At 42.5% G+C, this 25,542-nt stretch overlaps 1 protein-coding gene across 1 annotated transcript in view; it reads left to right on the top strand.

Moving 5' to 3' along the window:
• LOC139411860 (cilia and flagella associated protein 299) overlaps positions 1–25,542 on the top strand; it is a 250,765-nt gene that overhangs the window by 195,919 nt on the left and 29,304 nt on the right. The window contains exon 4 of the mRNA XM_071158605.1: positions 10,874–11,016. Coding sequence (XP_071014706.1) covers positions 10,874–11,016 — 143 coding nt within the window. The remainder of the gene's footprint in view (positions 1–10,873; positions 11,017–25,542) is intronic.

Genomic DNA, 25,542 nt, shown 5'->3' with positions numbered 1-25,542 from the left:
AATGGAGGTGGAGTCAGGATGGTGTAATGGAGGTGAAGTCAGGATGGTGTAATGGAGGTGGAGTCAGGATGGTGTAATGGAGGTGAAGTCAGGATGGTGTGTTATAGTCAGGATGGTGTAATGGAGGTGGAGTCAGGATGGTGTAATGGAGGTGAAGTCAGGATGGTGTAATGGAGGTGAAGTCAGGATGGTGTAATGGAGGTGGAGTCAGGATGGTGTAATGGAGGTGGAGTCAGGATGGTGTGTTATAGTCAGGATGGTGTAATGGAGGTGAAGTCAGGATGGTGTAATGGAGGTGGAGTCAGGATGTTGTAATGCGGGTGGAGTCAGGATGGTGTAATGGAGGTGGAGTCAGGATGTTGTAATGGGGGTGGAGTCAGGATGGTGTGTTATAGTCAGGATGGTGTAATGGAGGTGGAGTCAGGATGGTGTAATGGGGGTGGAGTCAGGATGGTGTAATGGGGGTGGAGTCAGGATGGTGTAATGGAGGTGGAGTCAGGATGGTGTAATGGAGGTGGAGTCAGGATGGTGTGTTATAGTCAGGATGGTGTAATGGAGGTGGAGTCAGGATGGTGTAATGGGGGTGGAGTCAGGATGGTGTAATGGGGGTGGAGTCAGGATGGTGTAATGGAGGTGGAGTCAGGATGGTGTAATGGAGGTGGATTCAGGATGTTGTAATGGGGGTGGAGTCAGGATGGTGTAATGGGGGTGGAGTCAGGATGGTGTAATGGAGGTGGAGTCAGGATGGTGTAATGGAGGTGAAGTCAGGATGGTGTAATGGGGGTGCAGTCAGGATGGTGTAATGGAGGTGAAGTCAGGATGGTGTAATGGAGGTGAAGTCAGGATGGTGTAATAGAGGTGGAGTCAGGATGTTGTAATGGGGGTGGAGTCAGGATGGTGTATTAGAGGTGGAGTCAGGATGTTGTAATGGGGGTGGAGTCAGGATGGTGTAATGGAGGTGAAGTCAGGATGGTGTAATGGAGGTGATGTCAGGATGGTGTATTGGAGGTGGAGTCAGGATGTTGTAATGGGGGTGTAGTCAGGATGGTGTAATGGAGGTGGAGTCAGGATGGTGTAATGGAGGTGAAGTCAGGATGGTGTAATGGAGGTGATGTCAGGATGGTGTATTGGAGGTCAGGTGCAGGAGAGCAGATATAAAGAACAGGCGCACTTTTATTTTTGTAAAGCGCGTAAACTAACACCACATAACATGAAAACAATTACACATAAAACATGATGGGAAACAGAGGGTTAAATACAAGTAGCTTGATTGGGGAAATGAAAACCAGGTGTGTATGGAAACAAGACAAGACAAATGGATACATGAACACCAGGTGTGTATGGAAACAAGACAAATGGATATATGAAAACCAGGTGTGTATGGAAACAAGACAAGACAAATGGATATATGAACACCAGGTGTGTATGAAAACAAGACAAATGGATATATGAAAACCAGGTGTGTATGGAAACAAGACAAATGGATATATGAAAACCAGGTGTGTATGGAAACAAGACAAGACAAATGGATACATGAACACCAGGTGTGTATGGAAACAAGACAAATGGATATATGAACACCAGGTGTGTATGGAAACAAGACAAATGGATATATGAACACCAGGTGTGTATGGAAACAAGACAAATGGATATATGAAAACCAGGTGTGTATGGAAACAAGACAAATGGATATATGAACACCAGGTGTGTATGGAAACAAGACAAGACAAATGGATATATGAAAACCAGGTGTGTATGGAAACAAGACACATGGATATATGAAAACCAGGTGTGTATGGAAACAAGACAAGACAAATGGATACATGAACACCAGGTGTGTATGGAAACAAGACAAATGGATATATGAACACCAGGTGTGTATGGAAACAAGACAAATGGATATATGAAAACCAGGTGTGTATGGAAACAAGACAAGACAAATGGATACATGAACACCAGGTGTGTCTGGAAACAAGACAAATGGATATATGAAAACCAGGTGTGTATGGAAACAAGACAAGACAAATGGATACATGAACACCAGGTGTGTATGGAAACAAGACAAATGGATATATGAAAACCAGGTGTGTATGGAAACAAGACAAATGGATATATGAAAACCAGGTGTGTATGGAAACAAGACAAATGGATATATGAACACCAGGTGTGTATGGAAACAAGACAAGACAAATGGATATATGAAAACCAGGTGTGTATGGAAACAAGACAAATGGATATATGAACACCAGGTGTGTATGGAAACAAGACAAGACAAATGGATACATGAACACCAGGTGTGTATGGAAACAAGACACATGGATATATGAACACCAGGTGTGTATGGAAACAAGACAAGACAAATGGATACATGAACACCAGGTGTGTATGGAAACAAGACAAGACAAATGGATACATGAACACCAGGTGTGTATGGAAACAAGACAAGACAAATGGATATTTGAACACCAGGTGTGTATGGAAACAAGACAAATGGATATATGAACACCAGGTGTGTATGGAAACAAGACAAATGGATATATGAAAACCAGGTGTGTATGGAAACAAGACAAGACAAATGGATACATGAACACCAGGTGTGTATGGAAACAAGACACATGGATATATGAGAAATGGAGTGGTGATGGCTAGAAAGCCGGTGACGTCGATCGCCGAACGCCGCCCGAACAAGGAGAGGGGCTGACTTCGGCAGAAGTCGTGACAATCAGGCCTGTTAAGACCATGATGAAAAAAACAAGACCTGAGGGGGGGGGGGGGGGAATGCAAATCGTCTGGGTAGCAATTTGATTAAATGTTCAGGAATCTTATGGCTTGAGGGTAGAAGCTGTTTTTAGGGCCTTCCTCTGACACCGCCTGGTATAGAGGTCCTGGATGGCAGGAAGCCCCAGTGCTGGGCCATACGACTTAAATCCAAAAATAAAGAATGTTTGGCAAATGCGTAGAAATTTATGGAGAAAACACACTGTGTACTGTAAGTAGGAATATAGTAAGGTGTATGTAAAGGAAACTGCCCAGTGCTTGTGTGAGCAACTCTTGGAGGACAATGGAACTTGACTTACCAAAAGCAGTGCATCTGGGCATGTAGCCTTCACCAGGGTATCTGTGAGAGGGGAAGGGTGGGAAGAGTCCGTTAGTCAGTCCAAACAGAAGGAGCTTACACAGGTCAGGGCATCGTAACGACATCACAGTCCAAACGTCTTAGCTGTATTCCTGCTGCACTACCCCCATGTTCTGACATGCTGCTCTACCCCCTTGTTCTGACATGCTGCTCTACCCCCTTGTTCTGACATGCTGCACTACCCCCTTGTTCTGACATGCTGCTCTACCCCCTTGTTCTGACATGCTGCTCTACCCCCTTGTTCTGACATGCTGCTCTACCCCCTTGTTCTGACATGCTGCTCTACCCCCTTGTTCTGACATGCTGCTCTACGCCCTTGTTCTGACATGCTGCTCTACCCCCATGTTCTGACAGAAACAACAACATACTGAAACAACAACATGCTGAAACAACAACATTCTGAAACAACACGCTGAAACAACAACATGCTGAAACAACATTCTGAAACAACATGCTGAAACAACAACATTCTGAAACAACAACATGCTGAAACAACAACATTCTGAAACAACATGCTGAAACAACAACATGCTGAAACAACAACATGCTGAAACAACATGCTGAAACAACAACATGCTGAAACAACAACATGCTGAAACAACATGCTGAAACAACAACATGCTGAAACAACAACATTCTGAAACAACATGCTGAAACAACAACATGCTGAAACAACAACATGCTGAAACAACATGCTGAAACAACAACATGCTGAAACAACAACATGCTGAAACAACATGCTGAAACAACAACATGCTGAAACAACAACATGCTGAAACATAACATGCTGAAACAACAACATGCTGAAACAACATGCTGAAACAACAACATGCTGAAACAACAACATGCTGAAACAACACGCTGAAACAACATTCTGAAACAACAACATGCTGAAACAACAACATGCTGAAATAACAACATGCTGAAACAACAACATGCTGAAACAACAACATTCTGAAACAACAACATTCTGAAACAACAACATGCTGAAACAACATGCTGAAACAACAACATGCTGAAACAACAACATGCTGAAACAACATTCTGAAACAACAACATGCTGAAACAACATTCTGAAACAACAACATGCTGAAACAACATGCTGAAACAACATACTGAAACAACAACATGCTGAAACAACATGCTGAAACAACAACATGCTGAAACAACGTGCTGAAACAACAACACGCTGAAACAACAACGTGCTGAAACAACAACATGCTGAAACAACAACATGCTGAAACAACAACATGCTGAAACAACGTGGTTTCATGAAGCTTTCATACATACAGTTCATGTACATTAGGTCACCAGATCAACATCTGTGTTGTTCCGTCTAGCTGTATGTACAGCAAGTTAGTGGGATGGTTAGGGATTCTACCCAGGGTCCAGGCCAGATCCCATCCTGTCTGTCAGGAAGTCAAACTTGGAGAGAAGCAGCTCTGCTCACCTACTGTAAGCACCCTCCACTGCTTCTACACTATTCAACCTGCTCTGCTGTGCAGTCACCTCCAAGTCAAATAAGCAAACCTCTGCCCTAGTTTCTCCCTCTCTAAGGGAGAAGGTTGGATTGAGGAGGGGAGCAAAGAGAAAGAGGTGGGTTAGATTAGGGTGGGGGCTAAGGAAGGAGGCTCTAAGGGAGAGGGTTAGATTGAGGAGGGGAGCAAAGAGAAAGAGGTGGGTTAGATTAGGGTGGGGGCTAAGGAAGGAGGCTCTAAAGGAGAGGGTTAGATTGAGGAGGGGGGCAAAGAGAAAGAGGTGGGTTAGATTAGGGTGGGGGCTAAGGAAGGAGGCTCTAAAGGAGAGGGTTAGATTGAGGAGGGGAGCAAAGAGAAAGAGGTGGGTTAGATTAGGGTGGGGGCTAAGGAAGGAGGCTCTAAGGGAGAGGGTTAGATTGAGGAGGGGGGCAAAGAGAAAGAGGTGGGTTAGATTAGGGTGGAGGCTAAGGAAGGAGGCTCTAAGGGAGAGGGTTAGATTGAGGAGGGGAGCAAAGAGAAAGAGGTGGGTTAGATTAGGGTGGGGGCTAAGGAAGGAGGCTCTAAGGGAGAGGGTTAGATTGAGGAGGGGGGCAAAGAGAAAGAGGTGGGTTAGATTAGGGTGGGGGCTAAGGAAGGAGGCTCTAAGGGAGAGGGTTAGATTGAGGAGGGGAGCAAAGAGAAAGAGGTGGGTTAGATTAGGGTGGAGGCTAAGGAAGGAGGCTCTAAGGGAGAGGGTTAGATTGAGGAGGGGAGCAAAGAGAAAGAGGTGGGTTAGATTAGGGTGGGGGCTAAGGAAGGAGGCTCTAAGGGAGAGGGTTAGATTGAGGAGGGGGGGGCAAAGAGAAAGAGGTGGGTTAGATTAGGGTGGAGGCTAAGGAAGGAGGCTCTAAGGGAGAGGGTTAGATTGAGGAGGGGAGCAAAGAGAAAGAGGTGGGTTAGATTAGGGTGGGGGCTAAGGAAGGAGGCTCTAAAGGAGAGGGTTAGATTGAGGAGGAGACTAAGGAACAGGGAATTCCCACTCAGTTAATGCAGGACCTACAGAGGAACCTAAAAAGTTGGAATTGGGGTTCCTTACCTAAACCAGGACTCTTACCTTCAACATTCCTGTCCTCCAGGCCATGTTTTCATTAACCCGACAAATTGACACAGTTGTTAGTGATGGGGGGGGGGGTTCCTCCACCCATAACAAAGACAGGAGAGGACAAGAGAGGAGAGGACAGAAGAGGACAGGAGAGAACAGGAGATGAGAGGACAGGACAGGAGATGAGAGGACAGGAGCGGAGATGACAGGACAGGAGAGGAGATGAGAGGACAGGAGAGGAAAGGACAAGAGAGGAGAGGAGATGAGAGGACAGGAGAGGAGATGAGAGGACAGGAGCGGAGATGACAGGACAGGAGAGGAGATGAGAGGACAGGAGAGGAAAGGACAAGAGAGGAGAGGAGATGAGAGGACAGGCAGGTTGACACCCTCAGACACCAAACCACGGCAGGGCTCTCTTGTACCCGTCCCCATTCCTGGGAACAGTGGTGCACTGGCAGGGGTGTGTGCAAGTGTTATCTGCTGAGTGGGTACCTCAGCCATACGTCTCACACACACGAACACACAGCCACGTACACCCCTCAGTTACATGCGTCAGTGGAAAATCCAGGCGGGGAGAGAACCCACCCTTGCCTGTTGGCCTGCCCGGTGCGGCCGTGGGATAAAAGACAGTTCCTTAAGGCTACTTGTTCTCCTCCCTCTTCAGGACAGTGGGTTCGTGACTCTCCTATCCTGTCCTCTCCTATCCTGTCCTATCCCCTCCTCTCCTCTCCTCTCCTGTCCTGACCAGTCCTCTCCTCTCCTGTCCTGTCCTGTCCTATCCTGTCCTATCCCCTCCTCTCCTCTCCTCTCCTGTCCTGTTCTGACCAGTCCTCTCCTCTCCTGTCCTGTCCTGTCCTCTCCTATCCTGTCCTCTCCTATCCTGTCCTATCCCCTCCTCTCCTCTCCTGTCCTGTCCTGACCAGTCCTCTCCTCTCCTCTCCTGTCCTCTCCTCTCCTCTCCTCTCCTCTCCTCTCCTCTCCTCTCCTCTCCTGTCCTGTCCTGACCAGTCCTCTCCTCTCCTCTCCTCTCCTCTCCTCTCCTTTCCTCTCCTCTCCTCTCCTGTCCTGTCCTGACCAGTCCTCTCCTCTCCTGTCCTGTCCTGACCAGTCCTCTCCTCTCCTCTCCTCTCCTCTCCTCTCCTCTCCTCTCCTCTCCTCTCCTCTCCTCTCCTCTCCTCTCCTCTCCTGTCCTGTCCTGTCCTGACCAGTCCTCTCCTCTCCTCTCCTCTCCTCTCCTCTCCTCTCCTGTTCTGTCCTGTCCTCTCCTCTCCTGTCCTGTCCTGACCAGTCCTCTCCTCTCCTCTCCTCTCCTCTCCTCTCCTCTCCTCTCCCCTCTCCTCCCCTCCTCTCCTGTCCTCTCCTCTCCTCTCCTCTCCTCTCACTCTGTGTCTATATAGTAAGGGGGATCTACAGATGGCTCCAGTCAGTCCTTAAGGTCATACAAATGTGATATCAGCCACTGAGCTATTCAGCCTGGATACTCTTACACACACACGCACGCACACACGCACACACGCACACACACACACACATTGGAAGCAGGCAAATGATCTGTACCATCCAATGGACATGAGAAGATCATTGCCTGTTAACAACGACCTCTAATTCTTCGGGACGGTTGAGTTAACGTAGGCTAATGTGATTAGCATGAGGTTGTAAGTGTAACAGTATAACTTTAAACCGTCCCCTCCATACCCGGGCGCGAACCAGGAACCCTCTGCACACATCAACAACTGACACCCTCGAAGCATCGTTACACATCGCTCCACAAAAGCCGCGGCTCTTGCAGAGCAAGGGGAACAACTACTTCAAGGTCTCAGAGCAAGTGACGTCACCGATTGAAACGCTATTTAGCGCACACCACCGCTACCTAAGCTAGCCGTTTCACATCCGTTACATAAGTAACAAGAACATTTCCCAGGACATAGACATATCTGATATTAGCAGAAAGCTTAAATCCTTGTTCATCTAACTGCACTGCCCAATTTACATGAACTATTACTGTGAAAGAATACCATGCTATTGTTTGAGGAAAGTGCACAGTTATGAACTTGAAAAGTTATTAATAAACTAGGCACATTTGGGCAGTCTTGATACAACATTTTGAACAGAAATACAATGGTTCTTTGGATCAGTCAAAAACTTTGCACATACACTGCTGCCATCTAGTGGACAAAATCTAAATTGCACCTGGGCTGGAATAATACATTATGGCCTTTCTCTTGCATTTCAAAGATGATGGTACAAACAAAATACAAAATAACTGTTGTTTTTTTCTTTGTATTATCTTTTACCAGATCTAATGTGTTTTATTCTCCTACATTCATTTCACATTTCCACAAACTTCAAAGTGTTTCCTTTCAAATGGTACCAAGAATATGCATGTCCTTGCTTCAGGTCCTGAGCTACAGGTGGTTAGGTTTGGGTTTGTCATTTTAGGAGGAAATTGAAAAAAAGGTGCTGATCCTTATTAGCAACAACCTGTTAAAAACAACAACCTGTTAACAACTACCTGTTAACAACAACCTGTTAACAACAACTACCTGTTAACAACAACCTGTTAACAAAAACCTGTTAACAACAACCTGTTAACAACAACCTGTTAACAACAACCTGTTAACAACAACTACCTGTTAACAACAACTACCTGTTAACAACAACTACCTGTTAACAACAACCTGTTAACAACTACCTGTTAACAACAACCTGTTAACAACAACCTGTTAACAACAACTACCTGTTAACAACAACCTGTTAACAACAACTACCTGTTAACAACAACCTGTTAACAACAACAACCTGTTAACAACAACTACCTGTTAACAACAACCTGTTAACAACAACCTGTTAACAACAACTACCTGTTAACAACAACCTGTTAACAACAACTACCTGTTAACAACAACCTGTTAACAACAACAACCTGTTAACAACAACTACCTGTTAACAACAACCTGTTAACAACAACCTGTTAACAACAACCTGTTAACAACAACAACCTATTAACAACAACAACCTGTTAACAACAACAACCTGTTAACAACAACCTGTTAACAACAACAACCTATTAACAACAACCTGTTAACAACAACTACCTGTTAACAACAACCTGTTAACAACAACTACCTGTTAACAACAACAACCTGTTAACAACAACTACCTGTTAACAACAACAACCTGTTAACAACAACCTGTTAACAACAACCTGTTAACAACAACCTGTTAACAACAACTACCTGTTAACAACAACAACCTGTTAACAACAACCTGTTAACAACATGAACATGCACTGCCCAATTTACATGAACTATTACTGTGAAAGAATACCATGCTATTGTTTGAGGAAAGTGCACAGTTATGAACTTGAAAAGTTATTAATAAACTAGGCACATTTGGGCAGTCTTGATACAACATTTTGAACAGAAATACAATGGTTCTTTGGATCAGTCAAAAACTTTGCACATACACTGCTGCCATCTAGTGGACAAAATCTAAATTGCACCTGGGCTGGAATAATACATTATGGCCTTTCTCTTGCATTTCAAAGATGATGGTACAAACAAAATACAAAATAACTGTTGTTTTTTTCTTTGTATTATCTTTTACCAGATCTAATGTGTTTTATTCTCCTACATTCATTTCACATTTCCACAAACTTCAAAGTGTTTCCTTTCAAATGGCACCAAGAATATGCATGTCCTTGCTTCAGGTCCTGAGCTACAGGTGGTTAGGTTTGGGTTTGTCATTTTAGGAGGAAATTGAAAAAAAGGTGCTGATCCTTATTAGCAACAACCTGTTAAAAACAACAACCTGTTAACAACTACCTGTTAACAACAACCTGTTAACAACAACTACCTGTTAACAACAACCTGTTAACAAAAACCTGTTAACAACAACCTGTTAACAACAACCTGTTAACAACAACCTGTTAACAACAACTACCTGTTAACAACAACTACCTGTTAACAACAACTACCTGTTAACAACAACCTGTTAACAACTACCTGTTAACAACAACCTGTTAACAACAACCTGTTAACAACAACTACCTGTTAACAACAACCTGTTAACAACAACTACCTGTTAACAACAACCTGTTAACAACAACCTGTTAACAACAACTACCTGTTAACAACAACCTGTTAACAACAACCTGTTAACAACAACTACCTGTTAACAACAACCTGTTAACAACAACTACCTGTTAACAACAACCTGTTAACAACAACAACCTGTTAACAACAACTACCTGTTAACAACAACCTGTTAACAACAACCTGTTAACAACAACCTGTTAACAACAACAACCTATTAACAACAACAACCTGTTAACAACAACAACCTGTTAACAACAACCTGTTAACAACAACAACCTATTAACAACAACCTGTTAACAACAACTACCTGTTAACAACAACCTGTTAACAACAACTACCTGTTAACAACAACAACCTGTTAACAACAACTACCTGTTAACAACAACAACCTGTTAACAACAACCTGTTAACAACAACCTGTTAACAACAACCTGTTAACAACAACCTGTTAACAACAACTACCTGTTAACAACAACCTGTTAACAACAACTACCTGTTAACAACAACTACCTGTTAACAACAACTACCTGTTAACAACAACAACCTGTTAACAACAACTACCTGTTAACAACAACTACCTGTTAACAACAACTACCTGTTAACAACAACAACCTGTTAACAACAACCTGTTAACAACTACCTGTTAACAACAACAACCTGTTAACAACAACCTGTTAACAACAACCTGTTAACAACAACAACCTGTTAACAACAACAACCTGTTAACAACAACCTGTTAACAACAACCTGTTAACAACAACAACCTGTTAACAACAACAACCTGTTAACAACAACCTGTTAACAACAACAACCTGTTAACAACAACAACCTGTTAACAACAACAACCTGTTAACAACAACCTGTTAACAACAACCTGTTAACAACAACAACCTGTTAACAACAACAACCTGTTAACAACAACCTGTTAACAACAACCTGTTAACAACAACCTGTTAACAACAACAACCTGTTAACAACAACAACTTGTTAACAGCTGACTGACCAGATCTATTGTGTTATATTGGGCCAAATGTGCCTAATTGGATCATTTACACACGGTTTCCTCCTGTCTCTCCTCCAGTCTATTATTTTCATAAGGGACCGTAACGCTCTTGGACAGGAGATCTCTGGCTATATCGACTATTCCCACAGACTGAAGACAGAGGACTTTCATCCATACTTCAATGGTAAGAAGAGGCTGCTGCCAAGAGCTACTGATTTAAGGTGAGCCTGTGTCCTATTGTAATACAGTAACATGTCTTACTGTAATACAGTAACATGCCCTTATTGTAATACCGTAACATGTCTTATTGTAATACCGTAACATGCCTGTGCCTTATTGTAATACAGCAACATGCCCATGTCTTATTGTAATACAGTAACATGCCCACATCTTACTGTAATACAGTAACATGCCTGTGTCTTATTGTAATACAATAACATGCCCGTGTCTTATTGTAATACCATAACATGCTGTGTCTTACTGTAATACAGTAACATGCCCATGTCTTACTGTAATACAGTAACATGCCCTTATTGTAATACCGTAACATGTCTTATTGTAATTCCGTAACATGCCCGTGCCTTATTGTAATACAGTAACATGCCCACATCTTACTGTAATACAGTAACATGCCTGTGTCTTATTGTAATACAATAACATGCCCGTGTCTTATTGTAATACCATAACATGCTGTGTCTTACTGTAATACAGTAACATGCCCATGTCTTACTGTAATACAGTAACATGCCCTTATTGTAATACCGTAACATGTCTTATTGTAATACAGTAACATGCCCTTATTGTAATACAGTAACATGCCCATATTGTAATACCGTAACATCCCTTATTGTAATACAGTAACATGCCCGTGTTTTATTGTAATACCGTAACATGCTGTGTCTTATTGTAACACAGTAACATGCCCTTATTGTAACACAGTAACATGCCCTTATTGTAATACCGTAACATGCCCTTACTGTAATACCGTAACATGCCCTTATTGTAATACAGTAACATGCCCATGTCTTATTGTAATACCGTAACATGTCCTTACTGTAATACTGTAACATACCCTTATTGTAATACAGTAACATGCCCATGTCTTATTGTAATACAGTAACATGCCCTTATTGTAAAACCGTAATATGCCCTTATTGTAATACAGTAACATGCCCTTATTGTAAAACCGTAACATGCCCATCCATGTTGGTTAGAGGTGGCTGGAGCTAGCAGTGTAAGGGTTTGAAGGGTAAGGAAATGTCTTTGTCTGGCATTGAAGATCCACAATTTAGATGTGAGTTGATGTGAGAGGCCAGTGGATGGGTTGGGACACGGGTTTTTAGCTAAAGAAAGACTCTGTGGTCAAAGTCCAGTGTCAGTGGTTGTGTCTTGGACACTCTAACAGGGCACCAACTCTCCCCTTCACACAGAATAACCTTTCCCTTGTTGTGTTCCTTCAATGTTTTCCAATATCCTAATTGAGTTGAACACATCAGGGATGTCTGGTAGAACCAATGTCTGTCCTTGAGGGAAGCAGTAGTTGGTGAACCACTATGGCTGTATCTGTAATTTATTGGTCATTATTTAGGATCACTGTGTACATAGGACACACACACACACACTCACACACACACCCCACACACACACACACACACCTGGCAGCAGGGAACTTGGAAGCAGAACCCTCCCTACATTCCACAAGTTCTGTCTCCTCACACGCTAACATTCTCTACATCTCAGAGATACGCTAGAAAGCCCAGGAGGACAAACACACCTGGAGAGGCACGAGGGTGTGGGTTTACCTTTAGCTCAAAAGTACACTTGTCAGACATGACAACAATACAGAACATTAACAATAGGTCAACCAATGAACTTTCAACTTTGGCCAGGATTCAAACCACCGCAGATTATCGCACTGAACTTGACTTGTAGAATGTTTACACTATGACAGGTGGAACTGAGTAACAGCAACCAAATCACAAAGCTTAGCCTACTAAAAAAAGACGTTTTATTTGACCTTCGTCCATACCTTAAGGCAATCAAGTTTTACACATCACTTTTTAATATGGATGCTTCCAAGTGTGTGATATTATGGGATATCCAGTTAGCCCGAGTCAGTTACTTATGGGATATCAAATCAAATATAGCCCTTCTTACATCAGCTGATATCTCAAAGTGCTGTACAGAAACCCAGCCTAAAACCCCAAAAATCAAGCAATGCAGGTGTAGAAGCATGGTGGCTAGGAAAAACTCCCTAGAAAGGCAGGAACCTAGGAAGAAACCAAGAGAGGAACCAGGCTATGAGGGGTGGCTGGTCCTCTTCTGGCTGTGCCGGGTGGAGATTATAACAGAACATGGCCAAGATGTTAAAAAGTTCATAGATGACCAGCAGGGTCAAGTAATAATAATCACAGTAGTTGTTGAGGGTGCAGCAAGTCAGCACCTCAGGAGTAAATGTCAGTTGCCTTTTCATAGCCGATCATTCAGAGTATCTCTACCGCTCCTGCTGTCTCTAGAGAGTTGAAAACAGCAGGTCTGGGACAGGTAGCACGTCCGGTGAACAGGTCAGGGTTCCATAGTCGCAGGCAGAACAGTTGAAACTGGAGCAGCAGCACGACCAGGTGGACTGGGGACAGCAAGGAATCATCATGCCAGGTAGTCCTGAGGCATGGTCCTAGGGCTCAAGTCCCCCGAGAGAGAGAAAGAAAGAGAATTAGAGAGAGCATATTTTTATTCACACAGGACACCGGATAAGACAGGAGAAGTACTCCAGATATAACAGACTGACCCTAGCCCCCGACACATAAACTACTGCAGCATAAATACTGGAGGCTGAGACAGGAGGGGTCAGGAGACACTGTGGCCCCATCCCCGGACAGGACCAAACAGGCAGGATATAACCACTAAAGGGATATCTTCAACCACCAACCTACCATCCTGAGACAAGGCTGAGTCTAGCCCACAAAGACCTCCGCCACGGCACAACCCAAGTGGGTGCACCAATCCATAACAATTTAGCCCTAGTCAGTTACTTATTGGATATCAATTTAGCCCTCGTCGGTTACTTATGAAATATCAATCAACCCGCCTAACCCTCCACAACCCTCCTAACCCGCCACACTCCCTCCTAACCCTCCACACTCTCCCACCTCTCCACAACCCTCCTAACCTTCCACATTCACCCAACCTGCCACATTCTCCCAAACCTCCACAACCCCCCTTGGGAGAGTGTGGAGGGTCACTCCACACTCTCCCAACCCTCCACAAATCTCCTAGCCTTCCACACTCTCCAAACCCTCCACAAACCTCCTAGCCTTCCAAACTCTCCCAACCCTCCACAAACCTCCTAGCCTTCCACACTCTCCAAACCCTCCACAAACCTCCTAGCCTTCCACACTCTCCCAACCCTCCACAACCCTCCACTCTCTCCAAACCCTCCACAACCCTCCTACCTCTCCACACTCTCCCAACCCTCCACAACCCTCCCAACCCTCCCGACCCTCCACTCTCTCCAAACCCTCCACAAACCTCCTACCCCTCCACACTCTCACAACCCTCACAACCCTCCACACTCTCCCAACCCTCCACAACCCTCCCAACCCTCTTGACCCTCCACACTCTCACAACCCTCAGAACCCTCCACACTCTCCAAACCCTCCACAAACCTCCTAGCCTTCCACACTCTCCCAACCCTCACAACCCTCCACACTCTCCCAACCCTCCACAACCCTCCTACCCCTCCACACTCTTCCAACACTCCACAGCCCTCCTAACCTTCCACAACCTTCCTAACCTTCCACAATCCTCCTACTCCTCCACAACGTTCCTAATCCTTCTAACCCCTCACATCCCTCCACAACCCTCCGAAACCCTCCTAACACACTCTCCCAACCCTCGACAACCCTTCACACTCCCTCCTAACACCCACAACCCTACTAACCCTCCACACTCTCCCAACCCTCCACAACCCTCCTGACCCTCCACACTCTCCCAGCCCTCCACAACCCTCCACACTCTCCCAACCCTCCATAACCCTCCAAGCCCTCCACTGTCCAACCCCTCCACAACCCTCCTAACCCTCCACACTCTCCCAACCCCCGAAGACCCTCCTAACCCTCCACACTTCCTCCTTTCCCCCCAACCCTCCACACTCTCCCAACCCTCTACAACCCTCCTTACCCTCCACACACTCTCCTAAGCCTCCACAACGGTCCTAACCCTCCACACTCTCACAATCTTCCACAACCATCCGCACTCTCCCAACCCTCGACGACCTTCCAAACCCTTCACACTCCCTCCTAAACTTCCAAAACCCTCATATAACCCTCCACATAATAGTCCACAGCCTTTCTAACATTCCACAGCCTTCCTAACCCTCCACAATCTTCCTACTCCTCCACAACCTTCCTAAACCTCCAAACCTTCCACCTCCCTCCGAACCCTCCCCAACCCTCCTAACCCTCCACACTGCCTCCTAACCCTACCCACGCTCCACACTCTCACAATCTTCCACAACCCTCCACACTCTCCCAACCCTTGACGACCCTCCTAACCCTTTACAACCCTCTACATCCTTGTACCCCTCCACACTCTTTCAACCCTCCTAACCCTCAACACTCTCTCAACCGTCCACAACCCTCCTAAACTTCCAAAACCCTCATATAACCCTCCACACACCCCCTAACAGTCCACAGCCTTTCTAACATTCCACAACCTTCCTAAACCTCCTAACCTTCCTACCCTCCGAAACCCTCCACACTCTCCGAACCCTTGACAACCGTCCACACTGCCTCCACAACCCTCCTAACCCTCCACACTCTCCCAACCCTCGACGACCCTCCACAACCCTCCTAACCCTCTACACTCTCTCAACTGTCCACAACCCTCCTAAACTTCCAAAACCCTCATAAAACCCTCCACACCCCTCCTAACACTCCACAGCCCTCCTAACCCTCCACAACCTTCCTAAACTTCCTAACTCTCCACAACCCTCCACATTCTCCCAACCCTCCACTCTCTCCCAACCATCCTCAATCCCCCAAATTGATAATTCCACTGACTGTGGAGGACAGAGAGGGGATTACCATAGTGTGGGATTACCATAGTGTGGGATTACCATAGTGTGGGATTACCATAGTGTGGGATTACCATAGTGTGGGATTACCATTAATATACTGTTGATATTAGGGATGGATGTATTTATGGATATTCTCTGACCATCTAGATGTAATCTACTCTGACCATCTAGAATGTAATCCACTCTGACTGTCTAGATGTAATCTACTCTGACCATCTAGATGTAATCCACTCTGACCATCTAGATGTAATCTACTCTGACCATCTAGATGTAATCTACTCTGATCATCTAGATGTAATCTACTCTGACCATCTAGATGTAATCCACTCTGACCATCTAGATGTAATCTACTCTGACCATCTAGATGTAATCCACTCTGACCATCTAGATGTAATCTACTCTGACCATCTAGATGTAATCTACTCTGACCATCTAGATGTAATCTACTCTGACCATCTAGAATGTAATCTACTCTGACCATCTAGATGTAATCTACTCTGACCATCTAGATGTAATCCACTCTGACCATCTAGATGTAATCCACTCTGACTGTCTAGATGTAATCTACTCTGACCATCTAGATGTAATCCACTCTGATTATCTAGATGTAATCCACTCTGACCATCTAGATGTAATCCACTCTGACCATCTAGATGTAATCTACTCTGACCATCTAGATGTAATCCACTCTGATTATCTAGATGTAATCCACTCTGACCATCTAGATGTAATCCACTCTGACCATCTAGATGTAATCCACTCTGACCATCTAGATGTAATCTACTCTGACCATCTAGATGTAATCCACTCTGACCATCTAGATGTAATCCACTCTGACCATCTAGATGTAATCCACTCTGACCATCTAGAATGTAATCTACTCTGACCATCTAGATGTAATCTACTCTGACCATCTAGAATGTAATCTACTCTGACCATCTAGATGTAATCCACTCTGACCATCTAGATGTAATCTACTCTGACCATCTAGATGTAATCCACTCTGATTATCTAGATGTAATCCACTCTGACCATCTAGATGTAATCCACTCTGACCGTCTAGATGTAATCTACTCTGACCATCTAGATGTAATCCACTCTGACCATCTAGATGTAATCCACTCTGACCATCTAGATGTAATCCACTCTGACCATCTAGATGTAATCCACTCTGACCATCTAGATGTAATCCACTCTGACCATCTAGATGTAATCTACTCTGACCATCTAGATGTAATCCACTCTGACCATTTAGATGTAATCCACTCTGACCATCTAGATGTAATCTACTCTGACCATCTAGAATGTAATCTACTCTGACCATCTAGATGTAATCCACTCTGATTATCTAGATGTAATCCACTCTGACCATCTAGAATGTAATCTACTCTGACCATCTAGATGTAATCTACTCTGATTATCTAGATGTAATCCACTCTGACCATCTAGAATGTAATCTACTCTGACCATCTAGATGTAATCTACTCTGATTATCTAGATGTAATCCACTCTGACCATCTAGAATGTAATCTACTCTGATCATCTAGATGTAATCCACTCTGACCATCTAGAATGTAATCTACTCTGACCATCTAGATGTAATCTACTCTGACCCTCTATAATGTAATCCACTCTGACCATCTAGAATGTAATCTACTCTGACCATCTAGATGTAATCTACTCTGATTATCTAGATGTAATCCACTCTGACCATCTAGAATGTAATCTACTCTGACCCTCTATAATGTAATCCACTCTGACCATCTAGAATGTAATCTACTCTGACCATCTAGATGTAATCTACTCTGATTATCTAGATGTAATCCACTCTGACCATCTAGAATGTAATCTACTCTGACCATCTATAATGTAATCCACTCTGACTGTCTAGATGTAATCTACTCTGACCATCTAGAATGTAATCTACTCTGACCATCTAGAATGTAATCTACTCTGATTATCTAGATGTAATCCACTCTGACCATCTAGAATGTAATCCACTCTGACCATCTAGAATGTAATCTACTCTGACCATCTATAATGTAATCCACTCTGACTGTCTAGATGTAATCTACTCTGACCATCTAGAATGTAATCTACTCTGACCATCTAGAATGTAATCTACTCTGATTATCTAGATGTAATCCACTCTGACCATCTAGAATGTAATCTACTCTGACCATCTATAATGTAATCCACTCTGACTGTCTAGATGTAATCTACTCTGACCATCTAGAATGTAATCTACTCTGACCATCTATAATGTAATCCACTCTGACCATCTAGAATGTAATCTACTCTGACCATCTAGAATGTAATCTACTCTGACCATCTATAATGTAATCCACTCTGACCATCTAGATGTAATCCACTCTGACCATCTAGAATGTAATCTACTCTGACCATCTAGATGTAATCCACTCTGACCATCTAGATGTAATCCACTCTGACCATCTAGATGTAATCCACTCTGACCATCTAGATGTAATCCACTCTGACCATCTAGATGTAATCTACTCTGACCATCTAGATGTAATCCAATCTGATTATCTAGATGTAATCCACTCTGACCATCTAGATGTAATCCACTCTGACCGTCTAGATGTAATCTACTCTGACCATCTAGATGTAATCCACTCTGATTATCTAGATGTAATCCACTCTGACCATCTAGATGTAATCCACTCTGACCGTCTAGATGTAATCCACTCTGACCATCTAGATGTAATCTACTCTGACCATCTAGATGTAATCCACTCTGACCATCTAGATGTAATCCACTCTGACCATCTAGATGTAATCTTCTCTGACCGTCTAGATGTAATCCACTCTGACCATCTAGATGTAATCTACTCTGACCATCTAGATGTAATCTACTCTGACCATCTAGAATGTAATCTACTCTGACCATCTAGGAGTAATCCACTCGGATTATCTAGATGTAATCCACTCTGACCATCTAGAATGTAATCTACTCTGACCATCTAGATGTAATCTACTCTGATTATCTAGATGTAATCCACTCTGACCATCTAGAATGTAATCTACTCTGATCATCTAGATGTAATCCACTCTGACCATCTAGAATGTAATCTACTCTGACCATCTAGATGTAATCTACTCTGATTATCTAGATGTAATCCACTCTGACCATCTAGAATGTAATCTACTCTGACCATCTATAATGTAATCCACTCTGACCATCTAGAATGTAATCTACTCTGACCATCTAGATGTAATCTACTCTGATTATCTAGATGTAATCCACTCTGACCATCTAGAATGTAATCTACTCTGACCATCTATAATGTAATCCACTCTGACTGTCTAGATGTAATCTACTCTGACCATCTACAATGTAATCTACTCTGGCCATCTAGAATGTAATCTACTCTGATTATCTAGATGTAATCCACTCTGACCATCTAGAATGTAATCTACTCTGACCATCTATAATGTAATCCACTCTGACTGTCTAGATGTAATCTACTCTGACCATCTAGAATGTAATCTACTCTGACCATCTATAATGTAATCCACTCTGACCATCTAGATGTAATCCACTCTGACCATCTAGAATGTAATCTACTCTGACCATCTAGAATGTAATCTACTCTGACCATCTATAATGTAATCCACTCTGACCATCTAGATGTAATCCACTCTGACCATCTAGATGTAATCCACTCTGACCATCTAGATGTAATCCACTCTGACCATCTAGATGTAATCCACTCTGACCATCTAGATGTAATCCACTCTGATTATCTAGATGTAATCCACTCTGACCATCTAGATGTAATCCACTCTGACCGTCTAGATGTAATCCACTCTGACCATCTAGATGTAATCCACTCTGACCATCTAGAATGTAATCTACTCTGACCATCTAGAATGTAATCCACTCTGACTGTCTAGATGTAATCTACTCTGACCATCTAGAATGTAATCTACTCTGACCATCTATAATGTAATCCACTCTGACCATCTAGATGTAATCCACTCTGACCATCTAGAATGTAATCTACTCTGACCATCTAGAATGTAATCTACTCTGACCATCTATAATGTAATCCACTCTGACCATCTAGATGTAATCCACTCTGACCATCTAGATGTAATCCACTCTGACCATCTAGATGTAATCCACTCTGACCGTCTAGATGTAATCCACTCTGACCATCTAGATGTAATCTACTCTGACCATCTAAATGTAATCCACTCTGAATATCTAGATGTAATCCACTCTGACCATCTAGATGTAATCCACTCTGATTATCTAGATGTAATCCACTCTGACCATCTAGAATGTAATCTACTCTGACCATCTAGATGTAATCTACTCTGATTATCTAGATGTAATCCACTCTGACCATCTAGAATATAATCTACTCTGACCATCTATAATGTAATCCACTCTGACCATCTAGAATGTAATCTACTCTGACCATCTAGATGTAATCTACTCTGATTATCTAGATGTAATCCACTCTGACCATCTAGAATGTAATCTACTCTGACCATCTATAATGTAATCCACTCTGACTGTCTAGATGTAATCTACTCTGACCATCTAGAATGTAATCTACTCTGACCATCTAGAATGTAATCTACTCTGATTATCTAGATGTAATCCACTCTGACCATCTAGAATGTAATCTACTCTGACCATCTATAATGTAATCCACTCTGACTGTCTAGATGTAATCTACTCTGACCATCTAGATGTAATCCACTCTGACCATCTAGAATGTAATCCACTCTGACCATCTAGATGTAATCTACTCTGACCATCTACAATGTAATCTACTCTGACCGTCTAGATGTAATCTACTCTGACCGTCTAGATGTAATCTACTCTGACCATCTAGAATGTAATCTACTCTGACCATCTAGAATGTAATCTACTCTGACCATCTTCAATGTAATCTACTCTGACCATCTAGATGTAATCCACTCTGACTGTCTAGATGTAATCTACTCTGACCATCTACAATGTAATCTACTCTGACTGTCTAGATGTAATCTACTCTGACTGTCTAGATGTAATATACTCTGACCATCTAGAATGTAATCCACTCTGACCACCTAGAATGTAATCTACTCTGACCATCTATAATGTAATCTACTCTGACCGTCTAGATGTAATCCACTCTGACCATCTAGAATGTAATCTACTCTGATTATCTAGAATGTAATCTACTCTGACCATCTACAATGTAATCTACTCTGACTGTCTAGATGTAATCTACTCTGACTGTCTAGATGTAATATACTCTGACCATCTAGAATGTAATCCACTCTGACCACCTAGAATGTAATCTACTCTGACCATCTATAATGTAATCTACTCTGACCGTCTAGATGTAATCCACTCTGACCATCTAGATGTAATCTACTCTGATTATCTAGATGTAATCCACTCTGACCATCTAGAATGTAATCTACTCTGACCATCTATAATGTAATCCACTCTGACCATCTAGAATGTAATCTACTCTGACCATCTAGATGTAATCTACTCTGATTATCTAGATGTAATCCACTCTGACCATCTAGAATGTAATCTACTCTGACCATCTATAATGTAATCCACTCTGACTGTCTAGATGTAATCTACTCTGACCATCTACAATGTAATCTACTCTGGCCATCTAGAATGTAATCTACTCTGATTATCTAGATGTAATCCACTCTGACCATCTAGAATGTAATCTACTCTGACCATCTATAATGTAATCCACTCTGACTGTCTAGATGTAATCTACTCTGACCATCTAGAATGTAATCTACTCTGACCATCTATAATGTAATCCACTCTGACCATCTAGATGTAATCCACTCTGACCATCTAGAATGTAATCTACTCTGACCATCTAGAATGTAATCTACTCTGACCATCTATAATGTAATCCACTCTGACCATCTAGATGTAATCCACTCTGACCATCTAGATGTAATCCACTCTGACCATCTAGATGTAATCCACTCTGACCATCTAGATGTAATCCACTCTGACCATCTAGATGTAATCTACTCTGACCATCTAGATGTAATCCACTCTGATTATCTAGATGTAATCCACTCTGACCATCTAGATGTAATCCACTCTGACCGTCTAGATGTAATCCACTCTGACCATCTAGATGTAATCCACTCTGACCATCTAGAATGTAATCTACTCTGACCATCTAGAATGTAATCCACTCTGACTGTCTAGATGTAATCTACTCTGACCATCTAGAATGTAATCTACTCTGACCATCTATAATGTAATCCACTCTGACCATCTAGATGTAATCCACTCTGACCATCTAGAATGTAATCTACTCTGACCATCTAGAATGTAATCTACTCTGACCATCTATAATGTAATCCACTCTGACCATCTAGATGTAATCCACTCTGACCATCTAGATGTAATCCACTCTGACCATCTAGATGTAATCCACTCTGACCGTCTAGATGTAATCCACTCTGACCATCTAGATGTAATCTACTCTGATTATCTAGATGTAATCCACTCTGACCATCTAGAATGTAATCTACTCTGACCATCTATAATGTAATCCACTCTGACCATCTAGAATGTAATCTACTCTGACCATCTAGATGTAATCTACTCTGATTATCTAGATGTAATCCACTCTGACCATCTAGAATGTAATCTACTCTGACCATCTATAATGTAATCCACTCTGACTGTCTAGATGTAATCTACTCTGACCATCTACAATGTAATCTACTCTGGCCATCTAGAATGTAATCTACTCTGATTATCTAGATGTAATCCACTCTGACCATCTAGAATGTAATCTACTCTGACCATCTATAATGTAATCCACTCTGACTGTCTAGATGTAATCTACTCTGACCATCTAGAATGTAATCTACTCTGACCATCTATAATGTAATCCACTCTGACCATCTAGATGTAATCCACTCTGACCATCTAGAATGTAATCTACTCTGACCATCTAGAATGTAATCTACTCTGACCATCTATAATGTAATCCACTCTGACCATCTAGATGTAATCCACTCTGACCATCTAGATGTAATCCACTCTGACCATCTAGATGTAATCCACTCTGACCATCTAGATGTAATCCACTCTGACCATCTAGATGTAATCTACTCTGACCATCTAGATGTAATCCACTCTGATTATCTAGATGTAATCCACTCTGACCATCTAGATGTAATCCACTCTGACCGTCTAGATGTAATCCACTCTGACCATCTAGATGTAATCCACTCTGACCATCTAGAATGTAATCTACTCTGACCATCTAGAATGTAATCCACTCTGACTGTCTAGATGTAATCTACTCTGACCATCTAGAATGTAATCTACTCTGACCATCTATAATGTAATCCACTCTGACCATCTAGATGTAATCCACTCTGACCATCTAGAATGTAATCTACTCTGACCATCTAGAATGTAATCTACTCTGACCATCTATAATGTAATCCACTCTGACCATCTAGATGTAATCCACTCTGACCATCTAGATGTAATCCACTCTGACCATCTAGATGTAATCCACTCTGACCGTCTAGATGTAATCCACTCTGACCATCTAGATGTAATCTACTCTGACCATCTAAATGTAATCCACTCTGAATATCTAGATGTAATCCACTCTGACCATCTAGATGTAATCCACTCTGACCATCTAGATGTAATCCACTCTGACCATCTAGATGTAATCTACTCTGACCGTCTAGATGTAATCCACTCTGACCATCTAGATGTAATCTACTCTGACCATCTAGATGTAATCTACTCTGACCATCTAGAATGTAATCTACTCTGACCATCTAGATGTAATCCACTCTGATTATCTAGATGTAATCCACTCTGACCATCTAGAATGTAATCTACTCTGACCATCTAGATGTAATCTACTCTGATTATCTAGATGTAATCCACTCTGACCATCTAGAATATAATCTACTCTGACCATCTATAATGTAATCCACTCTGACCATCTAGAATGTAATCTACTCTGACCATCTAGATGTAATCTACTCTGATTATCTAGATGTAATCCACTCTGACCATCTAGAATGTAATCTACTCTGACCATCTATAATGTAATCCACTCTGACTGTCTAGATGTAATCTACTCTGACCATCTAGAATGTAATCTACTCTGACCATCTAGAATGTAATCTACTCTGATTATCTAGATGTAATCCACTCTGACCATCTAGAATGTAATCTACTCTGACCATCTATAATGTAATCCACTCTGACTGTCTAGATGTAATCTACTCTGACCATCTAGATGTAATCCACTCTGACCATCTAGAATGTAATCCACTCTGACCATCTAGATGTAATCTACTCTGACCATCTACAATGTAATCTACTCTGACCGTCTAGATGTAATCTACTCTGACCGTCTAGATGTAATCTACTCTGACCATCTAGAATGTAATCTACTCTGACCATCTAGAATGTAATCTACTCTGACCATCTTCAATGTAATCTACTCTGACCATCTAGATGTAATCCACTCTGACTGTCTAGATGTAATCTACTCTGACCATCTACAATGTAATCTACTCTGACTGTCTAGATGTAATCTACTCTGACTGTCTAGATGTAATATACTCTGACCATCTAGAATGTAATCCACTCTGACCACCTAGAATGTAATCTACTCTGACCATCTATAATGTAATCTACTCTGACCGTCTAGATGTAATCCACTCTGACCATCTAGAATGTAATCTACTCTGATTATCTAGAATGTAATCCACTCTGACCATCTAGATGTAATCCACTCTGACTGTCTAGATGTAATCTACTCCGACTGTCTAGATGTAATCTACTCTGACCATCTAGATGTAATCCACTCTGACCATCTAGAATGTAATCTACTCTGACCATCTAGATGTAATCTACTCTGATTATCTAGATGTAATCCACTCTGACCATCTAGATGTAATCCACTTTGACTGTCTAGATGTAATCTACTCTGACTGTCTAGATGTAATCTACTCTGACCATCTAGATGTAATCCACTCTGACCATCTAGAATGTAATCTACTCTGACCATCTAGATGTAATCCACTCTGACTGTCTAGATGTAATCTACTCTGACCGTCTAGATGTAATCCACTCTGACCATCTAGAATGTAATCTACTCTGACCGTCTAGATGTAATCTACTCTGACCGTCTAGATGTAATCTACTCTGACCATCTAGATGTAATCTACTCTGACCATCTAGAATGTAATCTACTCTGACCATCTAGAATGTAATCCACTCTGACCGTCTAGATGTAATCTACTCTGACCGTCTATAATGTAATCTACTCTGACCGTCTAGAATGTAATCTACTCTGACTGTCTAGATGTACGGCCTGCAACGAAAACATGCGGTCTCTCCTTCACTGCAGCCGAGGTGAGTAAGACATTTAAACGTGTTAACCCTCGCAAGGCTGCAGGCCCAGATGGCATCCCCAGCCGCGCCCTCAGAGCATGCGCAGACCAGCTGGCCGGTGTGTTTACGGACATATTCAATCAATCCCTATACCAGTCTGCTGTTCCCACATGCTTCAAGAGGGCCACCATTGTTCCTGTTCCCAAGAAAGCTAAGGTAACTGAGCTAAATGACTACCGCCCCGTAGCACTCACATCCGTCATCATGAAG

Source organism: Oncorhynchus clarkii, chromosome 6 (assembly GCF_045791955.1).
Source record: "Oncorhynchus clarkii lewisi isolate Uvic-CL-2024 chromosome 6, UVic_Ocla_1.0, whole genome shotgun sequence".
NCBI lineage: Eukaryota > Metazoa > Chordata > Actinopteri > Salmoniformes > Salmonidae > Oncorhynchus > Oncorhynchus clarkii.
This window is presented reverse-complemented; position numbering and strand designations above follow the sequence as displayed.